The sequence below is a fragment of the Anabrus simplex genome, chromosome 11 (genome assembly GCF_040414725.1).
Source record: "Anabrus simplex isolate iqAnaSimp1 chromosome 11, ASM4041472v1, whole genome shotgun sequence".
Taxonomy (NCBI): domain Eukaryota; kingdom Metazoa; phylum Arthropoda; class Insecta; order Orthoptera; family Tettigoniidae; genus Anabrus; species Anabrus simplex.
In genome coordinates this window covers 106,395,379-106,411,208 of record NC_090275.1, presented here as the reverse complement: position 1 = coordinate 106,411,208, position 15,830 = coordinate 106,395,379, and the positions used below count along the sequence as shown (strand labels likewise).

Below are 15,830 nucleotides of genomic sequence, written 5' to 3'. Positions count from 1 at the left end.
GACTGCAGGTTCGGAAACCGTGCAGTATGCACATGCAATACGTAAAGCTGCTCTCCATTGTACGGCAGCTATCCTTCTCCGATACCAAGCAAATCTCAAGGATTCAGCCCAGATTTCAGAGCCATATAGGAGCACTGACTGAACCGTCGACATGAGAAGACATCATTTGCTGGATTTCGAACCTTTAATATTTCCCATCAGTCTGTTAAGTGCAGTGCATTTTACTGCCTTGTCTGTCGCTCTCTGAATAAGATACCAGAATGTGAGCTTGGAGTCAAGTGTCACTCCTAGATATTTTGTGCTCGCATATGTTTCAATCACTAGCTCTCCAACAAGAGTTTCGATCCTTTTCCTCATCAGAAGAACTATGTCCGTTTTGTGTTCGGCTAATGTTAGACTGTGGCTCATCATCCATTCTTTTATGCGCTGCATCACCTGGTTCAGTTTGATTTGAGCCATTTCAACATTACGAGCTACTATCAAGGCGGCCACATCATCAGCGTAGCCCACAAGCTTCGTGTCCTCTGGCATCTCCAAACATCACAAGCCATCATACATTATGTTCCAAAGATCTGGACCAAGGATCGAACCCTGCGCTGCACCAGCCATCAGACGTTTTGTCTTTTGTCCATCTGCCGTATCATACAGCAAAGTGCGATCTTTGAAGTAATGTCTCATTATATGCATAAGATATTGTGGTAGCTTGAAAGTTTCTTCAAGAGCTACTAATATGTCGCTCCACCTTGCCGAATTGAAGGCATTCTTCACATCCAGGGTCACAAGAAGTGTCAATTTACAGGAATGATGGTTGCCCGTTTGTGCTCTTTCTGCTGTATTCATGACCTCCCACACTGCATCTACCGTTGAGTGTCCTCTCCGAAATCCATGTTGGCGAACAGATAGATCTCCTGCTAGTTGAAGTGCTGAGAGGATTCTGGGCTTCAGAAGTTTCTCCAGGCCTTTTCCAGCTGTGTCCATCATACATAAAGGTCTATAACTACCAAGTTTTCCTTTGCTGATCAAAACCAAACGAGCCATTTTCCATCGGGGACTAAAAACACCCGCTTGCAGGCAATGATTGTACATATTCAGCAACAGTTCTGGACAAAGTTCTAATATTATCTTTAGCACTTCTGTAGGTATACCATCTGGTCCTAGAGTTTTCTTGTTTCTAAGAGAGCTAATAGCTCTATTCAGCACTTATACTGTAAGAGGGGTATATCATCCAGTTATTTTTCATCGTCACAGTCAATCCTCTCTGGATGGTCTGGGAATAGTGTATCCACAATTTGTTTAATGGTTTGCGGATCCGCACTCGGGGTTGAAAATGTCCCGAGTTTCTTCATTACAATCTTATAACCTAGTCCTCATGGACCATCTTCTATTTCTTTAGGCAGTGCCAACCATTTATCGGCTTTACTTTTTCTAATTGCATTACGGAGTTCCTTCTTCACTGACTTGTACTCCACTGTGACTGAGGTATTTTCTGGACTACCTCTCATCCTCTGAGCCCTGCGTCGAAGTCGCAGACAATTCCTTCTCAGTTCAGCAATCTCTTCGGTCCACCAGTATGCTGGGCGCTTGCTATTTCGCGGTCTCCTTCAGGACATTGAGGCGTTGCATGCTTGATGGATTAGCTGCATAGTGAGTTCAACACATACACCAGCTGCTTCTTTCCCTCTACGAGCAAAACATTTTTCAGTTATGTTCTCCATTCCATTCCGTATTACATCAATGAACTTTTTCTTGTTGATACTGGCTATGTTCCAACGTGCTGGCCTGCGCAAGATGTTTCTTTCTTGAGGAGATTCTTGGAGCAGTCGACAGATGATATATTGATGATCACTCCCCATGTAGTTCTCGATCACTTGCCATTCAGTAATCTTATGCGTTATATCCTCTGATGAGAAGGTTACATCCGGTATTGTTCCCTGGCATCCTGGCCGTCGAAATGTTGGCACATTTCCAAAGTTGTTGACCACCAAACCCGTTCTGGCTGCCATCTCCATTATACGCCATCCTCTGGAGTCTGTTTGTGGCATGCCCCATTCTGACGCTTGAGCATTTACGTCACCAGCGACCACTAGTTTCTTTTCCATTCTGCGTATTACATCCTCAAGTTTCATCTGAAAGTTGGAAACAGATTCATTTGGCATAAAATAACAGCGTACAATAGTGATTCCCCCAGTCTGTACCCAGACAAAACCGTCATCGCATCCATGCTGTGTTACTGGAACTTTTCCTAGATCTGGTATCCAAATTGCAGCTGTTCCGAGGTTATCCACAAACCACCCTGGATGCTCCCTCTCTTGATATGGTTCGCTAATAATAATGATGTCTACTTCCAGCTCATAAATCAGCTGTTTCATAAGATCATTAGCTGTTTGACTCCTGTGCATGTTTGCTTGAAGTATTTGCATCATTTACTGTGATTTTTGGCCTTTTCCAGAGCTTCACAAAATATTGCACATGCTCCCAATCCAGGAATATGATTTCGTTTAGCTTCATTGACACCCTTGTCTGTACAAAGCATGCATCATGGATTGTTCTTTTTACAGTCTACTGTCTTGTAGCCAGATTCTCCACACTTAAAGCAGAGCTTACTTTTGTCGGAGCCTGTGCAGTTTCTTGCCAGGTGTCCATATGATAGGTATCGAAAGCAGCGAGGTAATGTGGTTCTAGTTCGTACTCTGCAGTATAGCCATCCTATCTTCATTCTTCCTGCTTCCAGTAGTTTCTGAGCATCCTCGTCTTTGGTTACAAAGATGGCAAGTTTCTGTCCCCAGCTGTTTAGTTTCGAGACCAATATTTTCAGCTCTCCATGGGGATTTCCGGAATCTTGTCTTACAGCTTCCTCCATGTCTGTAGCAGTAATGACGCCATCCATGTCTCGAATCTCCAATGTAGTTCGGGGGATTAAAGCCTTTACATCGCCATCTCGTCCGAGGATATCTCTCAGAGAATTACTGAATATCTTCCTGTCTTCAACCTTTGTTTTTTTATTGAATTCAAGAAGAACAGCTCCAGCTCTTGTTTTACAGATAGATCGGATGTCTGCTCCACTGTCTTCTGGCTTCACCCTGTTCCTGATATCCTTCAAAACATCAGCGAAAGTCTTACCATTCATTGGTTTGATGATTACGGCTTCTGAACAACTCCTAGATTTAGAATGAGGTCGTTTCCCACTTTCGTTAAACGCTGTACTTTCAGGATCATTACTGGCCTGTTTCGTTGGAATATCTTCATGCTTCCTATCCTCACTCTTCTTCTTTCTCTTCTTCTTGGACAGAAACGTTTCCCATTTTCCTTGATCTTCCTCCGAATCATTTGTCACTGGTGATGTGTTGGACAATTCCTTATTCTCCGTGGTAGTTGATCTCTGCTTTAGTTCTTCTGCAGATTTCTTCCATGACATCCTGCATGTTGCTCCAGCCTCTAAAGCTTCTTCCAGCTTCATGAGGCCATTCTTTATTTCCGTTTTTAGGTTCTTGAGAGGGATAGCCATTATGTTCTTCAACAGTGACCTTGCAGTCTCAGGATGCACCTCTTCTTTATGTTGATTCTCCATTATCTGCCGACTAATACCATCAATCATATTTAGGTCAATACTCCTACCGTTTCGGCCATTGTGGATGTTTTCCCTTCATACTCCAGGGAGCTCCACTGTATCACACAGAATGTCTGCTTCTGCCATTATGAAAATGAAAGAGTTGAGTTGGCCGTGTCTTGAGTCAAGGGGATGAAGATGTGAGTGGGCGCTGGGAGCGCTTACACTAGAAAACGATCGTCTATTTACCGCAGTGTTCCTTCTACGTGATTTTGATCTTTGGCAAGATGGCTGAACAGGATTATTTCACTGCAAACTTTTCAATATTTCACTCAATTTTCTGTCGTTCCAGTTGTAAACAAGCACATCTACCATGCAACAGCGTTTAAAATAACCATACAAGCTTGTTTCGGTAAGCACCTTCACAATATAAACCCACTTTCTTGAGCTATCTTGTAGCTGCGAATATCACGCATCCTTTCATGTCCAATAATCCCAAGGGAAAAAATAAAAATAATAATAATAATAGTAATCATCATCATCATCACTAGTTGTATTTTCAACTTGTAACCCTGGCATGATGGAACACACACTACCAATGCAACTACTCCAGGCCCCAGACGCATGTCCAGTTTCTCCCAATCGTTGGATTCTGGGGGATCGGGAACATCGTGCTTCAGAGAACGATTGGAGCTTCTCAAAATCTCTTCACCCCAAAAAAAGGAACTTCCTTGGTACTATTAACATCAACACCCTGCTGAAAACTGGAAAGCTTAAACAACTGACTGACACCCTGGACAAATTTGATATTCAAATCCTAGCAATCCTAGAAACCAGATTCCAAGATGAGAATCACTTTGACTCTGAAAACTTCAGGATATTTAAGGGTAAACCAGCCATAAATATTAAAGGGAATTTATCAATACTCGGGACAGCCTTTGCAGTAAGGAAAACCATCTTAGATTCAGTTACAGACTTTACATCACCATGTGAAAGAATCTCAGTGCTTACAGTGAAATCAAGCAACAAAGCTTATGCCTTGATAAATGCCCATGCCCCCACTAGCATAGACAATAAGAAAAATCCACAGAAAGTACAGGACTTTTGGGAACTGCTTGAAGAAACTACTAGCAAGATCCCTAAACATCATGTTAAAATCGTATTAGGGGATTTCAATGCATGAGTTGGCAGAGAGAAGAAATACAGATCAATCGTAGGACTTCATCTTGCACATCAGTGGACTAATAAGAATGGAGAACGTCTAATAAGCTTTTGTACATCATTCATGCTGAGACTCGTGTCCACGCACTTTATGAGACCATTACATAAAAAGAAAACTTGGAGATCACCTAACCCATTACTAGGGGAATTCCAGATTGATCATGTTGCTATTTCTGTAAAGAATATGCTTGAGGTTCAGAATGTTAAAGTACGGAAGGAAGTTGTCGATTCAGGTCGCTACCTTACGCAAATCAACCAAACAGATCCAGACCTAAAGGCAACCGATTTCCAAGAGTGGATCCGGACTGCCTGAGGAAGAATGCTGATGTTTTCATACGTGGCATACATGATCAAGATCCTAAGGTGTGGGCAGACATTTGCAACACATTGCAGTCATCAGCAATGACATTCCGACAACCACCCACAGATGGTGGAACACAACCTGTGATGAAGCTATCAATGACAGAATCACAGCATGGAATCAATGGAATGGACACCGAACATTCGAGGGATGGGAGAATTTTCAGAAGCTCAAAAACTGATCTCAAAAACAATCTACTGCAGAAAACGTACATATGAGAAAAACAGACTTGCAGAGATAGGATAGGATTTCCAGAAAAACAACACTCAGAATTTCTACAAGACATTATGTTAGGACTTATCAGGGTACAAACCACAACATTAAGTTTTTGTTGACCTAACGGATCACCAGAGACAAACAGTAAAGGGAACTGCAAGATACTGGCTGACCATTTCCAAAGTCTACTGAACTGCAATCCACCAATTGAAAGACTACAGTTTGAAAAACCACTACCAAACCCAGACTCACAGTCCCCAACAACTCAAGAAATAAAAGAGATAATTCAATCACTCAAAAATAATAAAGCCCCTGGGAACGATGGCATAACTGCTGAGATGTTGAAAATAGGAGGAGATGACCTCATCAGAAGAATTCATACACTCTTAACAAAAATATGGGAGATCGTGATGATTCCGAAGGACTGGAAGAATGCCATTATCCATCCGTTGCATAAGAAATGTGATCAAGTGGACCCCAACAACTACAGAGGCTTATCCCTTTTACCAGTTATATACAAAATTCTATATAAAGCGCTATTAAACAGAGTTGAACAACAAACAGATCATTTGATTGGTGAATACCAAGCAGGCTTCAGAAAAGGTAGATCGTGTTCTGAGCAAATTTGGAGTCTGAAGACGATATTAAGGACACGCCGCAGTACCACCACATTTGTCACTTTAAGAAGGCGTATGACTCTATCGACAGACAAACTGTTGTCGACATCCTAGGAGAGCTAAATGTGGACAAGGAGACCACAGAATTAATCCGCCAGACTCTCACAGACACAACATCTCAAGTGAAGTTTCTAGGTGAACTATCAGAGCCTTTTGAAGTGCATACAGGAGTTCGACAAGGAGATGGCCTCTCTCCAATCCTTTTTAACTTAGTGTTAGACAAAGTCATCAGGGAATGGGGAAAAGAAATCGAAGGTATAAACATTGGTACTCGGGGACAAAGAATTAACGTGAAGTGCCTAGCTTTTGCTGATGATCTAGCTATCTTTACCAAGACTAGTGAAGAAACCAGGTATGCCATAGAGAAGTTACATGAGATAGCATCAAAGACAGGCCTCCAAATATCGTATGAGAAGACCCATATCATGGCTAATGGACACCAGGATATCCAAAGATCCCCACTACAGACAAATTATGGAATAATCACACAGGTCCCTTCCTTCAAATATCTAAGGGAAATCATTGTACCATCCGGATTGGACAGGAAAGCTACTTTAGAAAGAGCCACCAAACTCCTAAAAGCATACCGAATAACATGGAATCACTACAATAAAAGAGTGATGTCACAAAATGCAAAACTTCGGCATTACAGGACTGTTGTTCTTCGGATAGCTTTGCATGCCTCAGAAACCACATCTCTAGGAGGCCACTGTAAAATTGATGAAATTGAAAAACAAGAACAAAAAGTTCTTAGGAAAATATATGGCCCCGTTCATGTAAATGGTATATGGATCAAAAGAAAAACTGTAGATTTGTACAAAGCAATTGACAAGTTCACTGATACCATACGCAGGAGACAATTGAAATTCTATGGCCGCATCTGTAGAATGGACAACACTAGATATGCAAAAATACTGCTTGCTTAATTCAAAGAAGGTAAAAATCAGCTGGTTAGAGGAAATAAAGCAGGACTTAAAAGAAATGAACATCACAAAATATACCATCATGGATCGCAACGCTTTTGGAACTCTGGTTGCAAAGCACACATTCACGGAAAAGGCTAAATGAACTACAGGGAAACAATGGACGGAAGAAAGCAAAAGACAGCATAGCGAGTTCATGAAGAGATTTTGGGAGGAGAAGAAGAAAGGAAAACCATCATCAAGATAACAAGTTCCAACACACTCTGTAAATAATAATAATAATAATAATAATAATAATAATAATAATAATAATAATAATAATAATAATAATAATAATTTTTTTTTTTTTTTTTTTTTTTACGAGGGAAGTGTGGGAAATCTTTCATTAGACACTTGTGAGGGTCCGCACTCCACAAGCGTGTGAGATTCCTACTCACTAAAACCCACACACCCTTTTCCCACGACGTATATCTCCGCCCCGGAACCGCTCTCGCATTACTTCAGGGCGGTGTCGTGCTAATTTGTTAAGTTTCTTCTTCCTTATTTCTCCTTACTGCCGTTCATGAGCATTCATATCTCTCTTTTTCTGACGCAGGATGCCTTCTACATATACTGCTATCTGATCCCAAGATTCTTGGTTTCGTAGCATCGCCTGCACAATAGTTTCTGGCGTCAACTCTCCTTGCTCAGTATATAAACATCTTCTCTGAGTTGACCAATGATAACATACGAAAAATGTGTGAAATACATCGTCTATATCATTGCAATAAATACACGCCGAGTCGCTCGCTCTACCTACTCTATGTAGAAATTTACGGAAGTATCCGTGACCCGTCAATAGTTGCGTAATGTAAAAGTTAACCTCGCCATGAACTCGGGCAACCCAATCAGTTAGGCGTGGTATCAGCCGCTTAGTCCATTTTCCTCGAGGATCTTCCTCCCATCTTTGCTGCCACCGCTCCATTCGTTGCCTATAAGCTAGCTCCTTAGCGCGCTTCTTTCCGAGCTCTCCGCGAGTTCGCCAGACTTCCTGTCTCTCTAAGGCAAGTAAATCAATTGGTGCTACCGCTGCTATCGTAAGGACCGCAGGTTCGGATACTGTGCGATATGCGCTTGTAATACGCAAAGCTGATCTCCGCTGTACCGCGGCTATCCTTCGCCGGTATTTTTCAAACTTCAGAGATTCAGCCCAGACTTCGGCACCATATAGAAGTGTCGAGTGAACTATCGACATCAGAAGTCGTCGTTTGCTAGACTTCGGACCTTTAACGTTGCTCATTAATCTACTCAGCGCAATCGTTGTTTTCACCGCCTTATCTGTCACCCGTTTGATATGATCCCAAAAAGTAAGTTTGGTATCAAGTGTCACTCCGAGATACTTTATACTTTTGGATGTTTCAATTTCTGTTTGTCCAATATACATTGGAATGACGGTCGTGATCCTTTTTCTTGTCAAGAGAACAATCTCTGTTTTATGATCTGCAAGCTGTAATCTGTGATTCGCCATCCAATCTTTCACCCGTCGCATTACTTGATTTAGCTTAAACTGAGCCAACTCCAAATTTCGAGCAACTATCAAAACAGCTATATCATCAGCATAGCCCACTAGCATTGTGTCTTCCGGCATCTCTAACCTCAACAATCCATCATATACTATATTCCACAGATTTGGGCCAAGGATGGACCCTTGTGCTGCACCAGCTGTGAGCCGTTTAACTCTCTGCCCATCTTCTGTGTGATATACTAGATTACGATCTTTCAAATAATTTCTCATTATGCGCATGAGATACTCCGGTAGTTTGAAAGTATTTTGAAGCGCTTCCAATATGTCATTCCAACTGATCGAGTTGAAAGCGTTCTTAACATCAAGGGTCACAAGGAGTGTCACTTTACGAGAGTGATGATTACCCGTTTGTGCCCTTTTAGCTGTATTCAACACTTCCCATACTGCATCGATTGTCGAATGCCCTCCTCGAAAACCATGTTGACGATCAGAGAGGTCCCCAGCTAGTTGAACTGCTGAAAGTATTCTTGGCTGCAAAAGTTTCTCTAATCCTTTACCAGCAGTATCCAGCATACATAAAGGCCTATAGCCCCCAGATTTTCCTTTGCTTATTAAAACTAGCCGAGCTGTTTTCCAGCGAACACTGAACACCCCCGATAGCAGGCAGCTATTGTACATTTTCAGCAGTAGTTGTGGACAGAAATCTGCTATCAGCTTTAATATCTCTGCTGGAATACTATCTGGTCCTGGGGCCTTTTTATTTCTAAGGGACCTAATCGCTCTCATCAATTCTTCTCGTGTAAATAGTGGCACATCATCTATGAATTCATCATCATCATCATCATCAGCAGACCTCTCAGGATGATCTGGGAATAATGTATCCACAATATCCTTCATTGCATTTGAGTCCATAATCGGGTTCGAGAAATTTCCAAGTTTCTTCATAACGATCTTGTATCCTAAACCCCATGGATCGTCATCCACTTCTTTAGCCATTTTCCACCATTTGTCGACTTTACTCTTTTTGATAGCATTTCTCAATTCTTTCTTCGCCGACTTATACTCAGCTGTAAGTGAGGTGTCTTCTTGGCTGACTCGCGCTCTCTGTGCCTTCCGTCTAAGTTGCAGACAACGTCTTCTCTGATCAGCAATATCTTTGGTCCACCAGTACGCTGAACGCTTCTTGTTTCGTGATGTTTTACGAGTCATGGAAAGATCACATGCTCTCCGAATAAGCTCCATAGTGAGCTCAACACATTTCTCAGCGGCTTCTTTCCTTTTATAACAACATATTTGTTCTGTTATACTATCCATTTCATTTCTTAGGATAGCAAGAAATTTGTCTTTGTCCATACTTTCTATATTCCACCGCGTTGGTTGATACGATCTAATATTAATCTGTGAAGTTTCAGGAAGAATACAAAAAGTAATGTACTGGTGATCACTTCCCGTGTATTCTTCAATCACCCGCCAGTCATTGATATTCGACACGATGTCCTCAGATACAAAAGTCACGTCCGGTATGGTTCCTCTACAGCCCGGTCGTCGAAAAGTTGGCACATTTCCAATATTAGTGACCGTCAAACCCAGCCTAGCGGCCATCTCCATAGTTCGGCGCCCTCTAGAGTCATACTGTGGCATACCCCATTCTAGTGCTTGGGCATTGAAATCACCAGCCACGATTAAACCGTTGTCAAAACCTTGTAATACGTCCTCTAGGCCGTCCAGCTTAGCCTGAAATTCAAATACTGACTCATTTGGCGTAAAGTAACAGCTCACTAAAGTATATCTACCAGTGCGGACCCAAACAAAACCGTCTCCGCATCCTTGGTTGGATACTGGGCATCTACCCAAATCTGGTATCCAAATTGCAGCTGTGCCACAATTATCTACGAACCATCCTGGGTGGTCTCTGTCTTGATAAGGTTCACTGAGAAGAAATACGTCTACTCCTATCTCAAAGGTCATCTGCATCAAAAGAGCATTGGCAGTTCTACTCCTATGCATATTTGCTTGAATAACCTTCATCATTTACTGCTAGTTTTAGCCTTTTCGAGAGCTTCACGAAACGCTGTACAGGCTTTTGAGCCAAGTACATGACTTCGATTAGCTTCGTCAACGTTAATGTCTGTGCAAATTATGCATCTCGGATTTGCTTTGCAACCTACCGCCCTATGCCCGGCTTCTCCGCACTTGAAACAAAGTTTGCTTCTATCTACACCTTTGCAGTTTCGTGCATGGTGTCCATACGAAAGACATCGAAAGCAGCGAGATACCACGATCCTTTTTCGGATTCTACAATCCAACCATCCTATTTTAATTTTACCCATATCTAAAAGTTTCTGGGCCTCCTTATCTTCTATCTCAATGATAGCAAGTGTTTGCCCTCTGCTGTTCGGATTATTAATTGACACTTTCAGTTCTCCTTCGAAATTCTGAAGATCCTGTCTTACAGCTTCCTCTACATCTAAAGCAGTGGTGATACTGTCCATGTCCCGAATTTCCAAGGTAGTGCGGGGAGTTAAAGTCTTCACATCGCCATCCGTTCCAAGGACATTCCTTAAAGATTTATTAAAATTGTCCCTGTTCTCGTTTTGCGTGTCTTTATTAAAAGCGAGAAGAATCGCCCCGGTCTGAGTTTTGCGAATAGATCGAATACTCACACCGCTGTCTTCAGGTTTTATTTTACTCCGAATACCCTTCAAAACATCTGCAAAAGTCTTGCCGTTTGTTGGTTTGATAAGGACAGCATCAGAACGATCCCTTGATTTTAAATGGGTCCGTTTATCTGGTTTTTTCCCACCATCAATGACCTCCATTCTGCCAGAATCTACCTTATCTGTTAAAGGTTGGATATCTTTATCCTCCTTCATTTCCTTCTTCTTGTTTTTTTTCTTATAGGAAATCTCGACCCATTTCTCCTTATCTTTCTCCTCCCCGTTCGTCACTAACGGTGTCGTAGGCAATTCATTTATCTCTACGGTTGTTTGTTCCCGTTTTAGATTTTCACTAGCTCTCTTCCAGGATGTCCTGCATGCTGCTCCAGCATCGAGAGCTTCCTCCAATTTTCGCAATCCATTCTGGATTTCCAGCTTAAGGTTCTTAAGCGGAATAGCTAGAATGCTTTTCACCAATGCCCTAGCGATCTCAAGATGTTCCTCCTCTTTACGCTGTTCCTCCATTATTATTTCCTCACTCCTCCCATTAAGTACTTGCGTCATATCCTGTGTCCCAATACTGGCACATTCAAGTACGTTTGCACTCCTATTCTGATGACACGAAAGAGAGAGCTCTACCGAATCTTTCTGAACTTCTGCCTCCGTCATCATGCAAGAAAGGAATCTAACTGGCCGTGACTGAGCCGCGGCGGCGAACGATCCTTTCTTTGATGTCGTATATTCCTTGAAAGCAACTTATAACCTAAATCCTGAATGATGAAACACTAATCTACAATTAATTTGTCTACAAGTCAACGAAATAATTTGATGAAGTTGTAAAACAATACTACAGGTGCTAGAGGAATATTCTAGTTCAACTTCTAATGGCGCATGTAATTAATTACTTACGAATTCAACATAAGAAGTACACACACATATTCACCCATCTTTCCATCACGCAATAATAATAATAATAATAATAATAATAATAATAATAATAATAATAATAATAATAATAATAATAATAATAATAATAATAATAATAATAATAATAATAATAATAATAATAATAATAATAATAATAATAATAATAATAATAATAATAATAATAATAATAATAATAATAATAATAATAATAATAATAATAATAATAATAATAATAATAATAATAATAATAATAATAATAATAATAATAATAATAATAATAATAATAATAATAATAATAATAATAATAATAATAATAATAATAATAATAATAATAATAATAATAATAATAATAATAATAATAATAATAATAATAATAATAATAATAATAATAATAATAATAATAATAATAATAATAATAATAATAATAATAATAATAATAATAATAATAATAATAATAATAATAATAATAATAATAATAATAATAATAATAATAATAATAATAATACCATGGCTGTGGATTGCCTGGTACTTTGCATGACTTCCTCTAGTTGGTCCTCTTGGTCTGACACTTACTGTGTAACATCCTTGAGATGAACAAGTCGCCCTTTCTTGGAACACTGCGTGGTCAGTTTCTTCCTGTCTAACAGCTTTCTTAGTGATTGATCACTTGCCTCTTCTTATTAAATGTCCATGTCATCTGAGGGTGCATACATTATGCAGTGGTGTCTCTTATGCGAATAAATACTTCAAGTCTCTCTTCCCCATTATTTTCCCCTCTTCCCATCTCGATTTATTTACTGGTCGAACTGACTGCTGGATGATCACAACATGAAAATACTCACTGGTATAGATGACAAAGGTTCCTTCAGCAGTAGATCTCCCAAAATCTCCTGACAATAGGTGGCCATCTTCAGCTGCTGAGCCTTGCAGCAATGGTTCTCGAAGGACAGAATGACAGGGAAGTCTGATGTTATGAATGCTGTGTCTCGAATGGCACAGATGACGTCCTGATAAATACAGAGAAAGAGTTTTCATTTATTAACACTTGCAGATAAAGACCTGCATATTTATACAACAAAATATCATCATTGTTATGAATACATTCCTTTTTTAACATTACATTGATGTAACTTAGTAAAATTCTAATAGTTTATGAAATGGACAAGCCTAAAATTCCAATTTTACATGAGACATTCTCTGATAGAAAATATTAGATTAGGACAATACAAATCACACAACAAATTATAATTAACTGTATATATGTCTAGCCCTTAGTCCCATTTTGCTGATACGGGGTTGGAGATGAGGAGAGATGAAATTACATGGCATGTTTTTACAGGTGGCTGCCCTTCCTGGTGCTATTGTCAGCTGAAGAGGAACTGTCCTGACATTAGCGAGGAAAGGACAGAAAACCATTCTCAGGACAACTGACGGTGGGGTTTGAACCCACTCGCTTCCCAAATGCAGAGTTTGGCTGGCTCCAGGACCATAGTGCATTAACATGCATGGCCACTTAGCTCATGATTCACTCAGGTAAACGATATAAAGGGTTAGGTGTTTTTAGAGCAAGCTGGGAAGCCTTGCTTTAGCATATAAACAGCTGCAACATTCTGAAATGGGAGGGGAACCATTATATTGAAGCTGCAGAAGATGCAGCGAGACTAAAACTTTACCTCACATCTTGGGTTCCTGTGCCCTTGGTGAACCTGTTTGAAACATCAGACATCACAACATCAGGTCGTCCATAGCGCAGTCGGTCCCTAAGAAAGGATTTCAAGCAAGTGAGGAAGTCCATGGCACTGGAATAAATAGCAGCATGAAAAGGATAGATATGATCGCCATTAAAGGGGAAGAAAGGATACATATTAGACCTCACAGTGAGATTTGAAATACTCTCTGACCAACCAGATGAAGTAGACAGAGAAAAGAAGTCTATCTACCTGCCTACAGCACTGTGTTATAAGAATAAATACGAGCTGGACGATGTAAAAATGAGGAGTCTCAAGATGGGCAAAAGAGCTGATGAAAACCTTCAACACAATACCAAGGAGTTCACCGACTGGGGGCTGAAAGTGCTCAGAGGTTCCATTCTGATACCCAGACACCAGTTGTATTTGTCTGACTGAGATCATGGACTCAAATTTATTTTTAATTTCTTTACTTTTCAATGACATTGTTTTAATGTATTTTTGTCTTAGGCAGACTCCAAGTGGAGGAAGATTTTGAAAATACAATAAAATATCTGTATATACTGTATATGTCCAAAATTAAAACATCTTGTGTACAATTGTGACTCTTGATTCAGAATTTGTTGGCATGACATGCAGAATTATATGTTACTGGTTTATGGTGTCAAGGATGGACAATGAAGGCTTCATCAATGAACCAACTGTAGGCCTTTGAAATGTGGGTGAATCACAGAGTGTTCAAGGTCCCATGGGCAGACTACTCCACCAACAAGGAAGTAATCCACTAGACTGGAAAATTATATGAAGTCTTAATCCTTGCAAATGCAGTAAAGCAGCCTAGTTTGTTTGCATCCTCCAAAATACGGACTGATACAACTAACCATAGAAGGAATACATGGGTGTGGGTGCATTTGATTATCCTGGGCGCAGAACATCTGCCATTAGTTCTACGTCCACAACCCTGTCGACGTATTATTATTATTATTATTATTATTATTATTATTATTATTATTATTATTATTATTATTATTATTATTATATATTTCTATCTACTGATGGGGAAGATAATTTATTATTTATTTAGTATATAAGTACATTTGACTTACTTTGAGTATTAGGATTTGTCTTCCTCTTCCCTATTGGTGGATTAATAGGAGTTGTATTAGCCAATTCCTCAATTGATATTACTTTACACGACACATATTATGTTGTTGCCCATTTCCACTACATTTTAATTCACCTCTTATTCCTTCATCAAACAGGATCAAATAACCCCTTAGGTCTAAACAGAAATTCAGATAAAATTCCATTCCACCCTTATTTCTCCTTCAAGGACATTTTTGGACACAAAATAGGGAAAAATACTGCATTACACTCACCAATCTTATGTGAGGAGATGACACTACAAGATTATGCATACTTCATTAGGAAATTAACAAGACCAAAAATCCCAAGGCACTACCCAACCTGAGGGGCGTTTCACCTACCAAGTGACCACTTCTCAGCCTGAAGGCCTATAGATTATGAAATGACACATCGCCAGCACTACAAATCGCCTCGGCCGTTAGACAGCATGTCTATCTCATCATCAGATAGCTCCTCAATTTTAATCATATAGGCTGGGTGGACCTCTATTCAGCCCTCAGATCCAAGTGAAAATTCCTGACCTGGAAAGGAATCAAACCCAGGGTCTCAAGGTCAGAGGAAGGCATGCTACTCTACACCATGGGGCTGGCTAGAAAATTAACAATGCAGTCAGAAAGGTAACAAATGACAACAAAAGATCAGATCTTTGTTGATTTTTAATAACTTGTTACAACAACAAGAGAGAAAAGGAAGTTTGACAGTGGAAAAGTGCTCCATTCGAAATTATTATTTCTGAACACTCATTTATTTAATTGTATTGAATCTCTCAACTTTTGGGTTTGATATAAACCCTTTGAATTATGCTGTTTCCAAATAGCATTGCATCCGGTTTCATCAGACTGCACTTTTTGAGAAAATTTTTAATTAACTTGTGTCAGCAAGAGAGAAGATTGATCCAATTGGGCGTAGTAAGACTAATTGATATTGACTGAAAGTCCTTTGTGAGGTCAATCCTGCATGCTT

At 39.9% G+C, this 15,830-nt stretch overlaps 1 protein-coding gene across 8 annotated transcripts in view; it reads right to left on the bottom strand.

Moving 5' to 3' along the window:
* LOC136883163 (1-phosphatidylinositol 4,5-bisphosphate phosphodiesterase) overlaps positions 1-15,830 on the bottom strand; it is a 219,185-nt gene that overhangs the window by 55,603 nt on the left and 147,752 nt on the right. For all 8 annotated transcript variants that reach the window (XM_068229634.1, XM_068229637.1, XM_068229635.1 and 5 more), the window contains one exon: positions 12,876-13,040. In XM_068229634.1, the coding sequence (XP_068085735.1) occupies positions 12,876-13,040 (165 nt within the window). The remainder of the gene's footprint in view (positions 1-12,875; positions 13,041-15,830) is intronic.